Genomic DNA, 20,229 nt, shown 5'->3' with positions numbered 1-20,229 from the left:
CCCAACTGAAAGTTTAACCCAAGCTTCCAGAGAGAAATTTCAAACCTGAGGCTTAGATTACAAAGCCAGTCCATCCAGGAGATACCCCCCCAATCTCTCTCACACACACACACATCCTCTTTTTAAGCATTGTAGGAAGAAAGTATCAGGCAGAAGAAGTTGAACAGAAATGATTTCTTCAAAGGAAATACTTTGTATGCATAAAAGCAACAGACTGAAACAGTCTTTGATGAGACATGTTAATACTGATTACTTTTCCATCTCAATATTAGTGGCACCACAGAATGAAGAATTCATTGGGATGGGAGCAACAACAGGATCCCGATGCCGAGAACATGCTACAGTCTCTTGGCTTGTCCTCTTCTAGTGGCCTCATCTCAGTCACTGGCTAATGGTTGTAACGGCAACTGCTCCTCCGGTGCTGCTGCGTTTGCTTGCCCCCGTGACATCCTGTCCCGCACTCTCTTCACTATAACAGGAGACAGAACAATGGTGGCCCTTAGTTAGCAGGGAGATGACAAAGGCAAGGAGGAGGGTATTGAGCCGGTCCTGGGGCTATTGCAGATTTACAGAAAACTAAAAAAATTCTATTTGAGGTATTTTTGAAGTGCTGTGAACCTCCCCATCCCACTCCCTCTAGGCCAGCAGCTGGAGACCAACCAAAGATGGAACAGTGAAAGGATCGGGTTAATCCTGATGGGGCTCCTACACAAGACCTGGCAGATTAAGCAAACAATATATTTTCATTGAAAGGAACAAATCTCTGTTTTCAGTGTAGGGCTGCTTAACCATGCACAGTAACGCTGCACCACAGCTTAGGACAAGAGGTGGGGGGCGACTGTATCCACTTGAAAGTGCAGAGGATGTTCAGGCAACTAGCATGTGACGCTACAAGTTAGAATTTGGCCACAATGCCAAGGTGAACACCCCAACTCTTGCTGAATGTGCCCTGGGACCTTTAGCAACACCCTGGGTCTGGACCTTAGTTTTACATTTCCTATAAAGGGAACACCTGGGTCATTGGTTGAGTCTCGACTTGAAGGCACTTAACTGAATCCTCAACAGCGTTTACTACAGAACATTATTTTTCTTAAGGCGTCCTCCATTCAAGTACTGAACAGACCCAAACCTACTTAGATTGTGCGCGCTGACCAGATCACAAATGAAGGTGCCATGGCTGCAGGACACTTGATAGACAGCATTTTCAGTGGGTGTATTGGGGGTGAGGGCAAACCCACCTGAAATTTCTGGCACACAGAGTCCACCAAAGAGATAACAGGCAAAGTGCACAAAGCATTTGCCCAGCAGGTAGTAGAAAAGGGGCTGACATCTTCTGCTCAGCCCTGGGATGTCTTACCTAGGGATTCTATTTCCAAGTCTCTGGAGTTCCCAGGATCCTCCTTGATGACTCCCAGCTCCTTTTCCCAGTTGGCCCAGTTAATCTCCTCCACTCTGAAGTCAGAAAATAGAACGATTTTCCCCATCAGCCAGTAGACAATGAGGCATGGGGACAAAACATTCTGATCATACACCTGCGTACCAAGGCTGCATCTCTGGCATCTCAGTGGCATCCATTCTGATGGATGGTGGTCTCATCAGCACAGCACTAATGACTTGGCGGCAGCAGCAATGGCTGTACCACAAAAGGCTTTGTTGCCAAGGGAGTTCTTATTTAGCTACTAAGCCCTGTGGAGTGTGTTAGTTCTGTATCTTCCTCTGTGTTATGAACAGTGCCGGTGTTTAAATAACAACACCCCAGTGCCTGGACGGGACACACTTAACTAAAGGAGTTTTCATGCACCAAAAGGTCTCTACGCATGGAGTAATACAATGCAATCCATAAAGTCCTGGTGTCATTATCAGAGCACTCTGGATTTGGTCTCCTCTGTTGAAATGAGGATAAGGGATATTCCAAGTCCCAGTCTCCCACACTTTACATGAACAAAGGGAGTTCTGCCACTTTGTGGGGTTCACTTAGCACGTTGCAGAGGTGTTATCAAGCAGTATTCACATAGCCAGGAAACTGAGGGTGTGTCGATATTAATGCTCTTCCCACAGGTGGTCTAGCACCGGGACAGCTCCACCATTGGTAGCAAGGGTGGAAGCGCAAGTGTAGATGAGCTGCCAGCATTTTTACCTTCTCAGAGCAGCGCAAGATGACACGTCAGTAAAATGCCTGAGGCTTGATTACACCACAGCATCCCACATTGCTAACATCAGTGGAGTTGCATGCATCCAAAACCAATGCTGGGAATAGTACAGTACTAGCGTAGACAAGGCCACAGGGAGTTTGATTCGGTAATTCCACTGCTGTGTGCTGCAACTGACTGAAACCACTCGGACTGAGTTCAGCTGCTTTCCTTTCAGGATCAAGCTTGCAGGTCAAAGGGCCCCATTCCAGGAGAAAGGGGCAGTGGAAGAGAGAATGACAGTCTCATGGCTGTAACACAAGGCAGTAGAAGTACCAGCACTACACGATGCCTAGATACAAAGGTGATGGGGGAGCATGAGAAATGCACCTACAGATACTCGATTATCTAGGAGTGAGTAGGGTAATGTCTTGATTCCCCTCCACCCACATCTCTCATATACACACACACACTATATATATATATATATATATATATATATATATATATATATATATATATATATATATATATATATATATATATATATATATATATATATAAGAAAGGCACCTATGGATACTCGATTATCTGGGAGTGAGTAGGGTAATGTCTTGATCCCCCCCCCCAATCGCGCACGTGTGTGCACACACACACACACACCAGGCTCCCCCATTCACACATAATGCCAGCACGCAGACACAGAATTCAGAATGTGGGAAGCTGCCTCCACTTTCTATCTTACCTGAAACACCATCTCATATCTTTCTTATCATCAAGGCTCACAGACAAGAAGCAGCCAGATCTCTGCCTCCTTCTTGGGCACCACAGCCAGGACTTCTCTATTTCCAGAATGGCAATGGCTCTCTGAGGATACAAGTCCATGTTAGAGCGGAACTGGTGCAGCCACAAACCAGGTGCTGAGCTAGCCTAAGTTCCCATCAAGTCTTCCCCATCCACCAAGTATCGTGGCTTGGAAAGGCACTTTTGTTACTGCTATCTGGAAATACCCTAAAGTCTCCTAGGCCTGTGGACTTAAGAAATTACTCTAAACTCTGTAATTTTCTATATAGAGAAAAAGATAGGACTGGGCTGCCATCAGTATAAAAGGGGATTTTGGACTCTGACAGATCCTGTAGTTCTCTCTAGCTCCCAGACTGACTAAGCACAGCCTGTGCTGCCTACTGTCACCTTACAAGGTCTCCCTTAGTTCAGGCAATGACCAAGCAGCCATGGAAGGAGCTGCTAACCACATTAGAAATTCCTCCAAACCAGGGTAAGCCAACAGAAGGTATAAAACAGACAAATCTTAACAGAGCCCTACATACGAGAACAGAAACATCTCAAGTAACAAAAGCATGACACCTGCAAAAGGGTTAAACATCTGTCTGATAACATGGTTTTGCTCCCAGGGTATGCTCAACCAATGAAAGTGTTGTGATGCTGTCGGGTTTTAGCCAGTGTTTATTGGCTGAAGGTGCTGTCACTCAATCTGCGAAGAGAGCTTGCTTGCATGGAGCATCTGGAAGACCAGAATCAGCTCTCCCAGGTTGAGGAGTTGGAATAAATCTCCCAGTAAACTCAGCTGTTAATTTCCCTCAACAAGCACCACCTGCGCCGCGTTACTTCCTCTTCCCTCCCAGAGGCAGGGAAGTGACAAAGCACCACTTAAAATGTACAGTCCCATCCATTAAGGAGGTCACAGTCTTTACAAGTAGATCTGGAAGGCACCTATCTCAGCACTTTAGATACTAAGGTGAGGGGTACTATAGAAATGTGGAGAGAGAAAGATCTCATTACACTTTTAGTACTTTAAATAAAACCTTAGAGCTCAGCAAAAACGTCAAATCTTATATCTCAGTGCATGCAGAGCGGGAGAGAATTTGTTGTAAATGGCTCCCACAGGCCCAGATTTAGCGCATAATATGTTATAAGGCCTATATTGGAGACCAGGTGAGCGGTGCAACAGACTTACCTGCAGCTTCCAGACGCTCTTGCTGTAACCAGAGACGTTGGTGACAGTCTCGCTCATGAGGGCGATCAGCATGTTGAGCAGGAGGATGTAGGTCAGGATCACAAACAGCAGCAGCAGCAGCATGACGAAGTATTTGAATTTCACGTGCTCCTGGAACTCCAGGTCCCCCATGCCAATGGTGAACTTGAAGAGCTCCAAGGAAGTGCTCAGCAGCCCACTGTACACAACATGGCCTTTATCGCCGTCCTCTGGGGTAACAGACGTGTTCTGGGAAGCCGGAGGGGCATCCCCTGTGAGGGTGACCAGAGCTGTAACAAAAGCAGAACAATGAATCTTTCTTGGCAAGTCTCTTCCTGGCAGGTCTGCCTGTAACACGGTGCTGAGTCAATCCTCACCTGCCGCAAAGCCAAAGAGGAAGATCACGTAAACCATGAGGAAGCGTAGCAGGTCCCTCAGGATAGTCTGCGGACAGAGCAAAAGGCAGTGTTATTAATCACCAATAACCTCACATGATGTTTATACAGCACAAAATCACCAGGACAACAGGAAACTAGCACACCTATCAAATAATGATATTTGGCTCTAAATCAGTTCTGGCAACATTAACTCAATCCCCACAGTCCCTCACAAGGGAGGCAGGTCAGGAAGTATTATTATTACTCCCATTCAATAGATGAGGATGTGATACAGAGGCCCACTGGTGGTTCACTGCTCTGAGTCACTAACGCCTATCAGGCCTGACAAACTCGGTACACCTAACTCATTGCTATCATCATATTTATCTATAAAGAATGTTGTGAGGGACCAAAGGAAAGCTTACACCATACTGGTCGTCATAAGCATTGAGAGATACAAGTATGGGTATTATTTTAAAAGTTGTATGTATAGACAGAAAATATTTTTAGAATCTGTGTTCCAGGCAGGGTTGATAAGCATCTTTCAGCAGACAAAGCGACCTAGAACAGCCTATCCACCCTGTCTCTAATGTAAATTAAGCATTTTGAAACCAACACACAGGAAGTGCTATTTGCATATAAAGACAACAGTTTGACGGGTGGGGGGGGGTGAAACCAACAGGGGAGAGCACACAGGACTCTGAGCACCAGGGGTTTTCCTGCCTCTAGAAACAACGACAAACTTTCACTTAGGAACATCCTTGGAGGAAGGGGGTGGTTCATAACAACCTGGATCCTGAATTGAATGAAGATCAGCAAGCTCTGCATAAGATCTTTCAGGGCAGAAATGTTTTGCGATACAGGAGAGTAGCCTGTCAAGGTTATGATTAGACTCTTAGATGCATGTTATGCTTCTGATTTATTATAACCATCTGTTTCCATAGTTCTTGCTCACTTGAATCTGTGATTCTCTGTTCTTTGTAAATACACTTTTTTTTTTATTATAAATTAATCTCAGGACTGTGATATTAAGTAAAGAGTGCATCCTCAGCTGAACCAAGCAAGCTGGGGGATACGTGATCTCTCTGGAGGCAGTGGTCTTAGTAATTACTGTGAATGTCCAATGAAAGGGGCTGGACACCACAGGGAGACTCTTCTGAGGTGTTCGGGGACTGTTATCTGCAATACAGAGTAAAGGCTGGCAGAGTTCTGGGCAGATTGTTTGGGTGTCTAATAGACTGGGGTGTCAGGGAGCTGGCACCCAGTTTAGCAGCAGCAAGTTTTTCTCCCCCTGAGGCAGGGGGTAACAAGATGACTCTCAGGCCTGAGTGCCCCGAGAAAGCATCACAGAGGAAGTGCAGATATAAAAGGCTGAGAGACTTGCTCAAGGTCACACAGCAACTGGGTAGCAGTGTTAAGCTCAGAACTCAGGAGTTCCTGGCTCTCAACTCTAAGTTCTTTCCTTCAGACCCTGCTGTTTTCAAAGGTTGAATAAGACACACAGTATAACCTCAGAGTTACGAACACCTCGGGAATGGAACTGTTCATACCCCTGAAATGTTTGTAACTGAACAAAACATTGTGGTGGTTCTTTCAAATGTTTACAACTGAACATTGACTTAATACAGCTTTGAAACTTTACCCTGCAGAAGAAAAATGCTGCTTTTAACCATCTTAATTTAAATGAAACAAGCACAGAAACAGTTCCCTTACCTCATCTCTGACATGCTTCTCCAATCCTGAGCGCCACACACAAATCTGCTCAGATGCCTCAATCCAGACTTTCCAATGCTAGGAAACATCTCCTGAACAGACTGCTGCTCTGTCTGGTGGTGTGTTTTGGTTTGGGGGGATTTTTTGTGTGACCGGCTACTGTGGGGGACCAGGATGAGTCCCAACAAACTCCTTTTTTCTTGTGACTTGAGCCAGTATTTGAAAGCCTGCTGCAAACTGAGCCAGTGGTCTGCCTCATGCAGCATTCCACCTCCCCCGAGAGAATACATTTACTCAAACTCAGGGTCCACAGCCTACGTATTAACTCCTTGCATGTTTCTGATGGTCCTGACAGGAGAACAGTAACTGCAGCATTTGGACAATGCTGCATGTCCCTGAGCATCTCTTACAGGCTGTTTCTCCATACTGACCTTCTGTATCATGACACAATAGATCCCAGTCCACTGGAAGCCCCGAGTGTAGTACAGCATGTTCACCCATCCCAGCAGTAAGGAGAATACCATCGTCGGCACATAGTCTTCTGAACCCACAATATACAGCACAGCTGAAAGCAGCAGCGAGAATGCCTGGAGCAAGCTGGGGGAAGGAGAGGAAACAATCATAGTCACACAGTGAGCTGTAAGTCTCAATGCCAAATCCTTTTTGTGTCACACTGGGCACAGCCAGCTGCATCTTTCAGGGTTACCCAATGGGGTATAAAGTGGCAGCTAATCAGACCCTGTAGTTATAGGTGAGTTAGTATCTAAATCCATCTGCAACCTACTTTCTGCACAAATAAATTGCAGATTCATTAGACGTTAGCGAAGTTCACATTATGGAAAATCTCAGAGATACTGGGCCTGACTCTCATCTCTTTTCCACCAGATACATTCACATACACCAGGCCTGATTTCAGTGGAGTTACACACGTGTAACTGGTATAAAAATTGAGAGAATCAGACCCATCACATATAGAAATACACACACACACACAAATTATAAAGTCTCTTCCCCTTAACAAAAACACCTCGCTCTCATATAGTGCTCTTCAACCATTGATCTCAATGTGCGTTACAAATGGAGGTCAGTGTATTATCCCCATTTTACAGACTAGGAAACTGAGGCACGGGAAGATTAAATGACACGCCCAAGGCCATGACTTCAATGGGAGCCACTGGTGGAGCCAGAAATGGACCCCAAGTCTCCTGAGTCCCAGTCCAGTGCTTTGTCCACTAGGCCACCTGGCCAAATCCCAGTCACTAAATGAGCAATTCCACATATAAAAAACGGTTACTCACCTTTCTGTAACTGTTGTTCTTCGAGATGTGTTGCTCATATCTATTCCATTCCCCCCCATTGTCCCCTCTGTCGGAGTAGCCGGCAAGAAGGAACTGAAGGGGGGTTGGGCCGGCAGGGTCATATATAAAGCACCATATCAGCGCCACTCCAGGGAGCTCCACAGCCGGCCCGATGGGTAGCTGCTAGGGGAAAAGTTTCCGACATCCATGCACGCGGCGTGCACACCTAACTGGAATTGATATGAGCAAGCACTCGAGGAAGAAGTTCATGTTATCATCATCTGTATTACAGTAGCCCCAACCAAGGGTCAAGGCTCTATTGCACCAGGCAGGGTTCAATTGAACAAAAGAGAAAGACAGTCCCTGACCCAGAGAGCTCACAATCTAGAATTATGACAAGAGGCAACTGGTGGAAGAAACCAGCAAAGAGTTGGTTGGAAAGATGACATAACAGCAGAACAAGCACGCTGTGTGAGAGAATGGGTCATTTCTGCTCACCACCCGCCTAGCTACCTCGTGCCAGTTCAGCTGCCTCTTAACAGAGGTTTAATTTCACATTAACTTTCATTTCCCACGTACAGAAAGACCTCAATGCAGCCATCAGAGAACACATTCTTCAGGTTCCGCCATCTCCTCAAAAAGTACAGAATCTATCAGAAAAGAGAGAAATCAACAGGGACATTCGTTAACGCAGCAAGACACATCTGAGTCCAGTCTCTGCTGGGATAATTACTGCATAGTGAATGGTTTCTTCAGAGCCTTTTTATTTATATCATTTGCTCCAATGATAGAAAAATTCAGACCATCCCTCTTCAGTGATGGAAAAGGGCTCCTGGTAACAAAGAGCCAATAAAGAAATAGTAACTGAGCCACAGATCTTGTATGTGTCTTTTTAATACAGTGTATCCAATAATTAATGTATATTTACTATTGTATAACACAAAACCCCTCTTGTGATCTTTTACATTGTGCCCATCTTACTAATCCTCCCTTTCTGTCATCCTTTGCTTGCTATATCCTGCTTGTATTGCAAGCACCTGATGGCAAGAACCTCTCCTTCCATTTATCTGTCCAGCTTCGTGCACATTTATGGTATTATGGAAATAAATAAGAGTGGTGTACCAATGCCATGGGGATGGCTGTTTTATTTCAGAGCAGACAGGTTAGAGATCTTTGTACCTGAGCAATTATGAGATAAAAGCCTCCCAGGAAAACAATGATCTGTCCAGTGAGCTGCAAGAAGCCGACAGCTGTGAACTCTGCTCGAAATGGAGACTGCAAGATAAAAACAAGAATATGAAGACAGCAGCGGGAGCTGTAGCCACCCAAAGCCCTTTAAACCCCTTAAACCACAGCCCCAGCATTCAAGCTCACTCCACCCCATCCAAGTAAGCCAGCCCAACCTGTAACTGCAGGGGACGATGGTAAGCAAGGACCGTGAAGATGGCCATGAATATAAAATAACAGAAAAAACTTAAGTAAAATCTCCTGGCAGCGAACGAGTCCCATTTGTGCTGAAGCAGTTTGTTCAGCGGCTCCAAAACTACCATCTTGTATCGATTCTAGGGTGAGAGGAAGAAAAAATAACACATCGTCAGAGATCCAGAATCACCATAAAGCCTTCTTGATCCAATGATGGAATTCAGTGGCCAGAAGCCCTGCATGTCTATTTCATCAGACCTCTCAGAATGAAAGGACCCTGGCATCCTATTGGACTTGGATACTGCCTGCGTCCTGTAGCCCTGTATTTGGAGAGATCCAGGCTAAGTCACTGCTCCACGTCAGGGAACAGAATATAAATGTCTCAAACTCCTTCCTTATTGCAGATTAGCAACAAATCTGAAGGGGTTTAATAATGTTAACCATATATGTAAAGTCCTCATCATTAACAATGAACAAATTCAAACATTTTATTTCCCTAAAATAAAACAATCTGAAATGCCAAATTAATCTACATGATTTACGGCAACACTATAAAACACTGGACAAAGCCATTCTGTATTTGATTTTAAATAAGTTCTCAGGACTCACTGGTGTGTCACTGCTCTCAGCAAGGATCTCCAGCACAGAGTTTTTCTCATAACTATCTACAGAGGACAAGTCATAGAGAGATACATGGACGGGTCCATAGGTCCATTCAGTGAACTTGCGAGACAGGTGCCGGTACTCTGGATCCTTGATCTCTCTTTGGAGAATGTGTCTGAAGATCTGAAGGGAAAGTTTATGTGTATTATACTAATTATACATTAGGATGTAAAATGAAATTCCCAGCGTACCCGAGTTGTCTTCAAACCTGTAACCCTGCTTCCTGCAAACACTTTGCAGATATGTTCTTGGTCATATATACGATCCGGCCAAGAACTTGAGGCAAACTAAGCACAACTTCTACAAGCTCTGTAAAAGGAGTAACAACTCTCAACCCAGCCCAGGAGCTCCCAGCTGTGATCACATCAGCACAGCTCCTAACGCGAGGGTCTGGAAGAGGGTTTCTTCATGACTCCTGCAGTGGCACTGCTGGAGAGTCTCATGTGCAGTAACGTAGGATGCACGTACATCAGACCCAGCCTCTAGGCAGGGGACTCACTCCACTGTCCTCACTATTTCTAGCCCAGAGAATCACTCTCGTGGCGTTTACCTCTACTTTGCCCTTCTTGGCAGCCAGTTTCAGTGGCGTTAACCCAGCCTGGTTCACTATCTCCTCGAGCTTCTCTGCTGGGTTAATCTTCGTGCCTGCCTTTAAGATCTCATCATACATCTTGCACACTAACTCAGTATTCTGCTTGGTGTCATCTGCGATCACCACCAGGGCATGGAGAACTGTGTTGCCCAGGGAATCCTGTTCCTGGAGCCTGGCTTTCTGGTAGGGGTTATCAAGGAGGTATTTTATCACATCAAACTGGTTGGTGCAGGCAGCCAAGGAGAGGGGAAGTTCACCTGGAAAGATGGAGGCAGGGTTTGGGGGGGGGGAAAAAAAAAGTAGTTTTAGGAAGAACATTTATTTATCTTAGTCTGCAGAGTCTTGTCACTGTAACAGTGGTGGGCTTTTTCTTGCTGAATCTCTGTATTCAGGCTTGGATGTTTTGTAGTTAATTGGTACGGAAAAACAGCCCCTCACTACTTCTGGGAGCAGCTGGACCACTTTGCCAGACTCAGATTTTGGCTGCACCCAGTCCCTCCATCTATTTTTGGGCTTAGTCCACACATGTGGGGGGTCTGAAGCAGTCCCATGTCCCTAGACAGGGACAAGTGCACACAACTGAACAGCAGGAGGCAAGCACCAACTGGTTCAGAGGAGAGCTCAGTCTGGTGAAGATGTTTAGCTACCCCAGTAGGATGGGACACCTGTGGTTATGGGATGGAGGAGATTACACCAAATGCATGAAGTGGCAAACCCAGGATGAAACAGTGTCTCCACATACTGCAGAGTTCCCAGATAGCAAGCCGGAGCCTGCAATGCTGGCTTACCAAAATAAAAACACACTCCTCCTTTCTTCTTCCTGAAAAATTCACCATGGGCTCTGGCGTGGACGTCGGCTCCATTCTCTACCAGCAGTTTCACTAAATCTAGGTGCCTCTTCTCTATGGCAATGTGGAGTGCAGTCTGGCCTAAGGAAACAGGCATTACAGTCAGAGCTTGTTGTAATGGTGCCAGGGACAGATGGAGCAGGAAAGGCCTTTCCAGAAAACCCCACCAATGTATCAAATCACCCACAGGAATACTGTCAATATGGTGAAATAATCATGGACTCCCAGACATACTGTGTGCAGGGAACTGGTGGCAAATGCTGACTTTGCAACAGCGACTGTTGGAAATGCAATTTGAACACTGAGCACATGAGCTGTCAGACACAAACTCCCCCAAGACTATGAGGAGCTGAATGGTGTAAAATCTCTTAGAGCTACAATAAGATCTCAGATCTGACCATGAAGCAGTAATAATGATCTAGAAAGATAGAGGTAATATACATTCACACAGGGGTATGTTCCTTTGGAATATTTGCTATTAAAAGGATAAATCCACTTGGCAGAACTCATTCATTTCTTAAATGTAACTTGTTTTCACTGAACAATACTACGTAATCTTTTTCCTTCTCCAAAGCACTTTACAAACCTTAACAGAACCTCACCATAATCCTCGGTAAATAAACCAGTATTACCCCCATTTCTCAGATGAGAGAACTGAGGCACAGAGAAGTTAAGTGAATTGCTCAAGGGCAGAGAAGTAGGTATCAGAGACAGAATTAGAACTCAGAAATGCCCAGCTCCCTTTTCTGTGTTCAGGCCATCGGTATACCCAATCCACAAACAAAGAACTCCAGCATACTATCAATTATGCATCCATCCAATTCCCGTTATTTTCCATAGCTGCTGCTGATTATTGACCTCAAAGTCAGACACACAGTCCTGGAGAACCCTTACCTGCATAGTAACTATTGGTGCATGCAGCATTGACAAGTGGCCTTGGATTCTCAGTCTTCTGGTCTATTTCTAGCAACCGTGGGATAGTGGGATTTGTCCCATCTTTTAAATTCAGCAGGGCTTTCATTAAGCAGGTCTTACCCGTCTCAGCATCTGGTAGAGAGAGAGAGAGCATGGAGAGGGGCATAACTGTGCTTTGTACATGACTGCACCATCAGTTTCATCTTGCCCAGAACTTAACTGTCAATGTAGCATTAAATACATTAATTAAAAATCCCTTTCTCACAGTATTTCCAGCCTGCATTAGACGCAAAGAGCTTAGAAAAACCATACTGCTTAGCACTTTACATTCACAGATCTCAAAGTGCTTTGCATATAGGTGGGTAAAAGCATCACTATCTTCATTTCACAGATGGGGAAAGTCAGACATGGGAAAAGGAAGCGATTTGCCTGACATAAGGCCAGTGGCGGAACTGGGAGCAGCACCCAGACCCCTGTGCTCTAGCCCTAGACCACACTTGTTTGTGGCTGCAAGAGGTTCAGAGTCCAAACTTTTGATTTGGTGGAAGGGCATATTGTGGGCAGGGGGAGCTGTGAGCCTAGAGACTTTTGGTTTGGTGCTTATTCAAAGTGAGCAACAAACCCTTTGAGCTATGCGGGCCACTATCAAGGTATGTCTGTGTTAAATCACCAGAGTACTGAGCCTGTATCTACCTGTATATCTTGAATCGGAGAGAAATTTAGAAGTCCTGCTCAAGTAATCAAGCAAACCATCCAGCTCCTCCCGGTTACCCCTCGAGACAGCACCAAAGAGCCGATCTCTATCAAAGCGATTTGGGTCCTTTTGGCTACTGGAGAAATGTGAAGAGTTAACCATGTTTTAGACACGCCACAAGAGATTATGTATCAATCTCCCGTGATGGGGGAGCTGCTATGGTTTCGCTGTAAGAAGTGTGATGGGCACGGCGGTTTGGCAGAAGAAAGAATTAAACTCTTTCAAGTCAAAGAACAAAAAGAGAGCTAACTCCCTCAACCCCTTTTTTTGTTTGTTTGTATTAGCCTCAGCACCTTCTGGTTCCAGACAGAGGTGCCCTCTCTGAGGGTGGGGGAAAGGGGTAGTATGTACCCCTCTCCATCTGCGTACCACCCCCTCAGGAAGAATGCATTTTCAGTCTCTTGCAAAGTTTCTGGCACCAGCTTGAATTTGGGAAGCCTTGAATGGAAGGCTTCCCAAGGGCAAATCCCACAATTACTTACTTGCTGGAAAGTCCTGGTCGATAATTCAAGTTAATCTTGATTTTTGGTTCAAAGTCACTGCTCTCTTTCTTGTAAGGAGTCTCCAGGGGCGGTTTTTCCTTCCCTCCTTTGGCCCCTTTATTTTCTCCCTGTTTACCAGCTGCAGAACTACCTTCCTGGATGCTGTCATCCGTTTCTATCAAACCGATCAGCCTGTTCTGCGACAGGCCTGGCTTCTTGTACGTAGGCTTTGAGGTATCCATGTCTGGTAGGACGATGCTTCAGATCATCAAAGTTGCTCCCAGTAAAAGTAGAGATCTGCAAAAGAGTGAAAGAATTCATTCGATATTGCAGCTGAATTAGACCTCTCACTTGCAGTCCACCCTTGTCCACCCTGCTCCTTCCTTCTCTCACAAAACAACAGAGCTCCCCATAGGACTGACCTAGAGGTTCCCAAACCATCGTCCAGGGATCCCTACCATCTGCACAGTGAAACGTCGTTATTTACTTGTTGAACACCTAGAGTTTACTCAGTGCTGTGTAGACGGAGAAGGCAGCACAGTTATTGCCCCAAAGACTTTTACCATTCAAGGGCCTGTACCTGAAACTGTATCTATGGGTGGGTCCCTTCAAAGACCTGCTGACTTCAGTGGGACTCTGCCCGGGTCTATGAGCTTGCCTGCACCCATCAGATTGGAGGATCAAGGCCTTAAATAGTCTTTGGGGCAGAGAAATAACCAAAGAAAAGTTGTAAAAGCAGCTTAGAGAGAACAGACCAGCAGGGTGTGCTTGGCAGTGTGTCCCATTTGGAGATAATCTCACCTGCTATTGACGGATGGGGTCCTTAGATAAAATGTACTGCACGGAATCCATTATGACTCAGCAATAAGGGAAGGGGAGGAATATCAACATTTAGGACACGGACACCATTGCTCTTGTCTTAATGTACGCAGTACAGGCTAACTACCAAGTGGCCTCATGAGATAAGATTATTAACAACAGACCTTCATTGGAAGAGAGCGTTAGGTTTGCTCAAATTCTTTGTTTGGAAGTAGGAAAGGGGGATATATTTGCAGGGTAAACTCATGCCTCACACACAGTATGTTCCTTGTGGACTGCTGCATCACATACTGGGGCATGAGTGTGCATGGCCTAACATCTCCTCAAAGCTGTGGCGTGCTCCAGCCACTGCTATCCACAAGCGCATGGGCTCTGACCTTTCTGATCAACAACCTGAGCACATGCACATACCGTGTACAGCTACTATTCCGGTAAATATTGCTCTCCTGGCCTGAGCACAGTGCAGCCTCATCACTCCCAGCCAGGGAGAATGAAGCAAGCTCTGCTGTACAGCCATTACAGTACCAGGCCAGCCCACCAGTCTAATATTTCCAGAATTCTTTTTCCATCATTTTGAGCCCTCTCTTTACAAATATCTGGTTAGATCTCAGACCCTCCTGTGCAAGCTCCCGCTGAACACACTGAGCCGCTAGAGGAGGAAATGACTGAGAGGAGCCTAAGAGGAGGCAAGGAAACACCCATGACCAATTCGAGCTAAACAACATCCTTATCAACTGTGCCTTCTGCACATGCGCTGTCTGAAAGAGTTAACAGGTCCTCCGGAATATCATGCTGCAGGGTTGGAAAGTCAGGCTCCCTATTCTATGTCAGGGCAGCATCACAGGAACGCAGTATAAGCACTGTGCAGAGAGGCTTATTTAGATCTAGGCAGTGTATGTTTACAAAGCAATTTTCATGCAGTTCACAGCAAGAGAAATGCAAAGGCACATGCAAAGAAAGTCTATATTAACCATTTTATTTTAAGTTGTAATAAGGCTTCAGTCATGCAGCTTAGGCCCCATTCTATTGCCAAGCACCCCTATGCACACACAAACATACGCCCCACAGTCCCTACACACCCTTCATGCCCTCCCCACCAACACTTACTGTGGCAGCCACAAAGCCTTCAGAGAGCTAAGTGTTCACTACTCATACCACACCCAGGTTGCGTTTTTGTGGCTTCTTGTTCCTGAATTCTCTCTCAGCTGCAGTTTCCATCCCTTCTCGGTGCTTTAAAGATGTACAGTCCTATTTACTCAGAAGGCATTTCAGGTTTTCTTTAAAAACAAAAGCAAAATGTGTCCTAAAAAAAAGACCTTACAAGAAATACACTCCTTTTCTGGCTCCCTGGAGAATCTAGAGGGCATTCTTTGGTCCCCAACTGAGCTTTCCCCTGTCTATTCAAGCTGCTGCTAGTCAACTACCAAGCCACTCTGCATTGCACAGCACAAAGCAAGACCTGCAGTCAAATGAAAAGCACAGCACACATTCTGAGCAGGAGCTCCACCCAAGAAATGCTGCTGCCCTGATAGACGGGTCCCAGATGAGCTTACAGAGGCTGACCGCCCCTCAGTGCAAAGGCAAATGCCAGTGATCACTAGCGAGAGTGCAAAAGTTAAATGAAGATTTGAAAAAGCTCTTACGCAGAGGTAAGATTCATCTTACACTGCAAAAGAAACGGTGCTCCTTTTCGCACTCGCTACTGCATGCTGAGGGTGAGAAAGAGCATCCCTAGGTGGAGATCCTGGCTGGTGCCTATGAGGAATCCAGGCTGCTTGTAGGGAGTAGTTATTGATTCTGCACTGGCTAGCCACTCCGTGAATAACAGAAGAGCGGCAAAGCGCTTGAGCAGGAAGTGACTAGATGGATTTTGCAGTAAGAAAGAAATCCATATTAGAGAGCCAATGAGGGCAGTTATACTGGCAATGTCTGGCTCACTCGGTACATTGCAAGTTGTATTCTTAACCTCTGGTTACCCATGCAGAGGGGTAGAGTTTTGAGGCTGTCAACCAACCACAGGAGGCTCAGGTCTGACGAGAGGTGCGTAAATTTTATCTCCGCTCTTTCTGTAACCAGTGGTTTTCCTCACGAGTATGTCACAAGGCTCAGGGATCAGCCCCAAGATGAGCGAAGTTGTCATGGAAACATCTACCACCAGCCCACTTCCTGCGGCAAGGCTCAGATCAGAATGAAATAAGAACCAGCTTAACCACAATGTTAACAAGAAAGACCCACAGTATCAGCTGCACAACACGAGCCCAAGGGATAGCACAAAGGCGTCCCAGTTCTAAAGAGCTGGGCTTTGTTGCTCCAGTTTTCAGCAGCACCGTTCAATGCCCCATTGCTCCCTGGAGATGCAGCACTGGACAAGACCCCTTGCAGATAGCCAGAGACCCCAACTCAATCATTATTTATTGTTGATAGCTGATGCTGTAATTCTGATCTCATCTACATGCTCCTTCTTGATGGAAGACTAACTTGGTTGCATCATGATGGAGAGCAAAGTGCTGGGACAACCCCTAGTTCCCACTCCAAAAATATGATGTACAGGGAACCCAGCTGCCAAGCCAGGGCAGTTACACTGCGCGGCAGTTACACTGTGGGTGAACCCAGGACTGGAACAGTTGGAGGTGCTGCAAAGCAGCAGCAATGAGGCGAGTTGGCAAAACTTAGAGAAGAGATTCCTAAAAACAAAATTAATGCACAGGTGAAGGATTTCATACTGATCATTCATTTTCAGCTTCCTTCCTCTAATGCAGATGGGGAATTTTGTTCCATTCCTCTCTCCAACATGGTCTGCACTGACTCATCGCAGCCACACCTGAAGCGAAAATGCTGAGCTGCATATCCGAGATTAGGGTGGTAGATCCTGACTGTCGTCTTTTCTTTGTGGGCCATATCTTGCCCAGTCTGTGGGATAGTGGGGTCCTACTATGAGACGGGAAATTCCATCAGTTGACATCTTATTACGGGAACCTTTGGTGCAAGAATTGCCAGTGCAACTGAATATGTGGTACACATAGCCTGATCAGTCCAGCAGTAAGTTCCCAACAATGGTATACTTCAAATTCACCAGTCGCAGAGCACTTCCTTCAGCCAACGCCCTGTGGTCTCTTCAGTTCTTTCTCCTCCTCCCCCAGCAGAGTCAAAGCCTCTGGAGTTAGTGTAACCTCCATTCTTTTCAGCAGTGTCAGTGCAAGATGACATTCAGAGCACTCCCCAACCACATCAGCACACCGCTTAGCTGGGCCTACAACACTCTCGAGGCCCAATATCTCGAGTGGTCCCTATTCTGCATTGCCATGCAAGATACTGAGCCCAGAGCTCAGATTCTGCTCTCTCATTACCGAACACTGCCAGAGGCCCAATGAAGTCGAGAGTAGTTCTCAGCTGGAAGGACTGCAGGCACAAGACAGCATAGGGGCGACTTGGCTATCCCCCAGGGAAACATTCCAAGTTAGTATCTAGCTAGAATCTGCCTTTCACCGAAATCCTGTTAGAAGCCATAGTGCCATCCACCTGCTCAATGGTTCGGAATTAAATCACAAGCCAGTTTCTCAGATGCCTGTGTTAATCCCTGGGGAGAAATAGAGCTGGTTCTATAATGATGTAAAGCTATTTCTGCTTTCCTTTCCTTGTTAGTAGCTTTGACTGTGCCACAGATTCCAGAAAATGACAGAAATCTGGCCCAGGCAGAGAAATGCAAACAGGGCTCAGTTCTCCTCTCTCTTTCACACCAACTTTACACTGGTTTAACTCCACTGGCTTTAGTAACACTTCTGATTTACACTGGTGTAAAAGTCCATAGAATCAGGACCAGAATTTGAACTAGACCAGGTCCTTGTGGGTTCTTTTCCCAGGGCTACATATGAAATACCCTCCCATCCCTATACTTTGTCATGCCAAAGAATGGAACGAGTCCACAGAATTGCATTGCAAGATTTCTTTATATGAATCTGGCTTTAACATCATACACAACAGGAGAGAGAGAGCACACAGGTATACTGGGAGAGGAATCTCTGCCATATGTGAAGTATACCATTGTTGAAAACTTACAGCAAAATACACAATGCCTCAAAGAAGCTGAGGAAGGACGTGGAAAATAGGAACTTTTGGCACAGGATTTATGAAGAACAGAATTTAAACACTGAATATCACAATAGCAAATACTTCTCTTCAATCACTGCAACGCTACACACAACCATAGACAACATCAGGGTATGTGTAAATATAGTTCACAGAGTGGGAAAGTGAGGCAGAAAGGTTACATGACTTGCCCAAGTTTATTCAAGAGTTGTATCAACCAGGCAAGGTATTAACAAACTTCAACAGAACTTTATTTACAGTGGAAATCTCTTTCCAAGCTGTAGCTGCACACTCTGTAACTCTCCCAGCCTCCTCAATTCTGGGGAATATAATTTCACAGGCTGGACTAAAACCTGATCCAGATTATATCCTAGCAATTTCAAATGCTCCTCCTCCAACAGATTTGCAAACCTTACGTTCCTTCTTGGGTCTTACCTCCTGGTATGCAAAATTCATTCCCAATTATGCTTCTGTCATTGAACCGTTATGAGAATTACTACGGAGAAGTTCAACCTTAGTGTGGACAACGGATGCACAAGCTAGTTTCGAAAGGGTGAAAGACTTGATTGTACATAGTCCAGTACTTGCACGATTCAGTCCCGCATTGCCCACAATTGTAACTACTGATGCTTCTGATTATGGACTTGGGGCTGTCCTCACACAACTTCATGAGGACAACACAGAGAGGACTGTTGCATTTGCTTCAAGGACACTAAGTAATGCTGAGAGAAAATATTCTACAGTTGAAAAAGAAGCACTTGCTTGTGTCTGGGCTACTGAAAAATGGAGAACTTACCTGTGGGGCCACACGTTCAAGTTGCACACAGACCACAGCCCTTTGACGACGTTGCTCACCACAAAAGGACTGGGAAGAGCAGGATATCGTACTGCTAGATGATCTGCAAGATTACTCTCTTTCAATTATGAACTGGAATATAAGCCTGACACGAAAATGTGGTAGCTGATTGCCTTTCTCGCCTGCCTTTGCCTTCACCAGATGGTCCACCGGAGGATGAGGATGTAGTAGTTGCGCTTATTACAAGCACTCTTACTGCAGTTACAAGAGAACAATTTCAAGCTGCTTGTTCAGCGTGTCCAATTCAACAAAAATTATGGGAATTTCTGACAAAGAGATGGCCCAGTAACCCTAAAAACATTGACCCAGTTTTGCTGCCTTATTTTAGAGTTCGGGATGAACTTTCTTTGCTCAATGGCTGTGTGCTATGAGGTACACACCGGCTACTTGTGCCAGAAGGATTACAATCAAAACTCATACACCTGGCACACAATACTCATCAAGGAATTGTCAGAACCAAACAACGACTACGGGATCTGTATTGGTGGCCAGGGATGGACTCTCAAACTGAAGCACTCATAAAATCCTGTGTCACTTGCCAAATGCATGATAAGACAGCAGTGACATGTACCCCTCCATTACAGCCTGTTCCTCTTCCTGAATCTGCATGGGAAAAAGTGGCGATTGACATTGTAGGACCCTTTGATACTGCTGCAATTGACTGTCGTTATCCCACCCTCATCACCAAAATGTTGTATCAACCAGGCAAGGTATTAACAAACTTCAACAGAACTTTATTTACAGTGGAAATCTCTTTACCAAGCTGTAGCTGCACACTCTGTAACTCTCCCAGCCTCCTCAACTCCTCCTCTCTCCTTCCTGTTTCCTGTCCTTTCAGATTCCCAACAGCCAGTGCTCCCAGTTCTAATAATAATATGCAGCATCTAAACACCACAACAAGTCAGTGTCAGAGCCAAGAATAGAACCCAGGAGTCCTGACTCCTAGTGCTTTGGCTCCAGTCACAAGACTTGTCTGAGGGGAACTGATTTCTGGCCAACAAACTTATTTCACTAGTGAACAATTTCACACTTGAACTTGAGTCTATGGAGGGGACAGTTTTCCATTAAGCCATTAAAAAGGGTGGGGATGTAAACAACAGACTGATAGATGATAAAGCCAAAAGGGATCATTGTGATCATCTAGTCCGACCTCCTGTATCACGAGCCATAGAACTTCCTGGAATTAATTCCTGTTTGAACTAGAGCACAACTTTTAGTTCTTTTACATGAACAGTTGTTAAAGGAATTTAACAGATTATAAAGATTTCATGCCACTGTCCCT

General features: G+C 45.4%; 1 protein-coding gene across 19 annotated transcripts in view; it reads right to left on the bottom strand.

Moving 5' to 3' along the window:
- ITGAE (integrin subunit alpha E) overlaps positions 1–20,229 on the bottom strand; it is a 96,553-nt gene that overhangs the window by 64,059 nt on the left and 12,265 nt on the right. For 4 of the 19 annotated variants that reach the window (XR_010593781.1, XM_065572919.1, XM_065572920.1 and 1 more), the window contains exons 1-15: positions 15,113–15,621; positions 13,187–13,483; positions 12,644–12,780; positions 11,930–12,082; positions 10,976–11,116; positions 10,146–10,444; positions 9,542–9,718; positions 8,914–9,072; positions 8,690–8,785; positions 8,090–8,160; positions 6,644–6,809; positions 4,500–4,566; positions 4,105–4,412; positions 2,875–2,996; positions 1,358–1,452 (exon numbers count right to left, since the gene is read on the bottom strand). Coding sequence is in view for 17 of the 19 variants with exons in the window: in XM_065572919.1 (XP_065428991.1) it covers positions 1,358–1,452; positions 2,875–2,996; positions 4,105–4,412; positions 4,500–4,566; positions 6,644–6,809; positions 8,090–8,160; positions 8,690–8,785; positions 8,914–9,072; positions 9,542–9,718; positions 10,146–10,444; positions 10,976–11,116; positions 11,930–12,082; positions 12,644–12,780; positions 13,187–13,428 (2,233 nt within the window). In the remaining 2 variants the exon portion in view is untranslated. The other 15 variants (XR_010593782.1, XM_065572926.1, XM_065572927.1 and 12 more) reach the window with 13 other exon arrangements.

Source organism: Chrysemys picta, chromosome 19, assembly GCF_011386835.1.
Source record: "Chrysemys picta bellii isolate R12L10 chromosome 19, ASM1138683v2, whole genome shotgun sequence".
Taxonomy (NCBI): Eukaryota; Metazoa; Chordata; order Testudines; family Emydidae; genus Chrysemys; species Chrysemys picta.
Note: the sequence above shows the minus strand (reverse complement) of the source record. Positions and strands in the feature narration are given on the sequence as shown.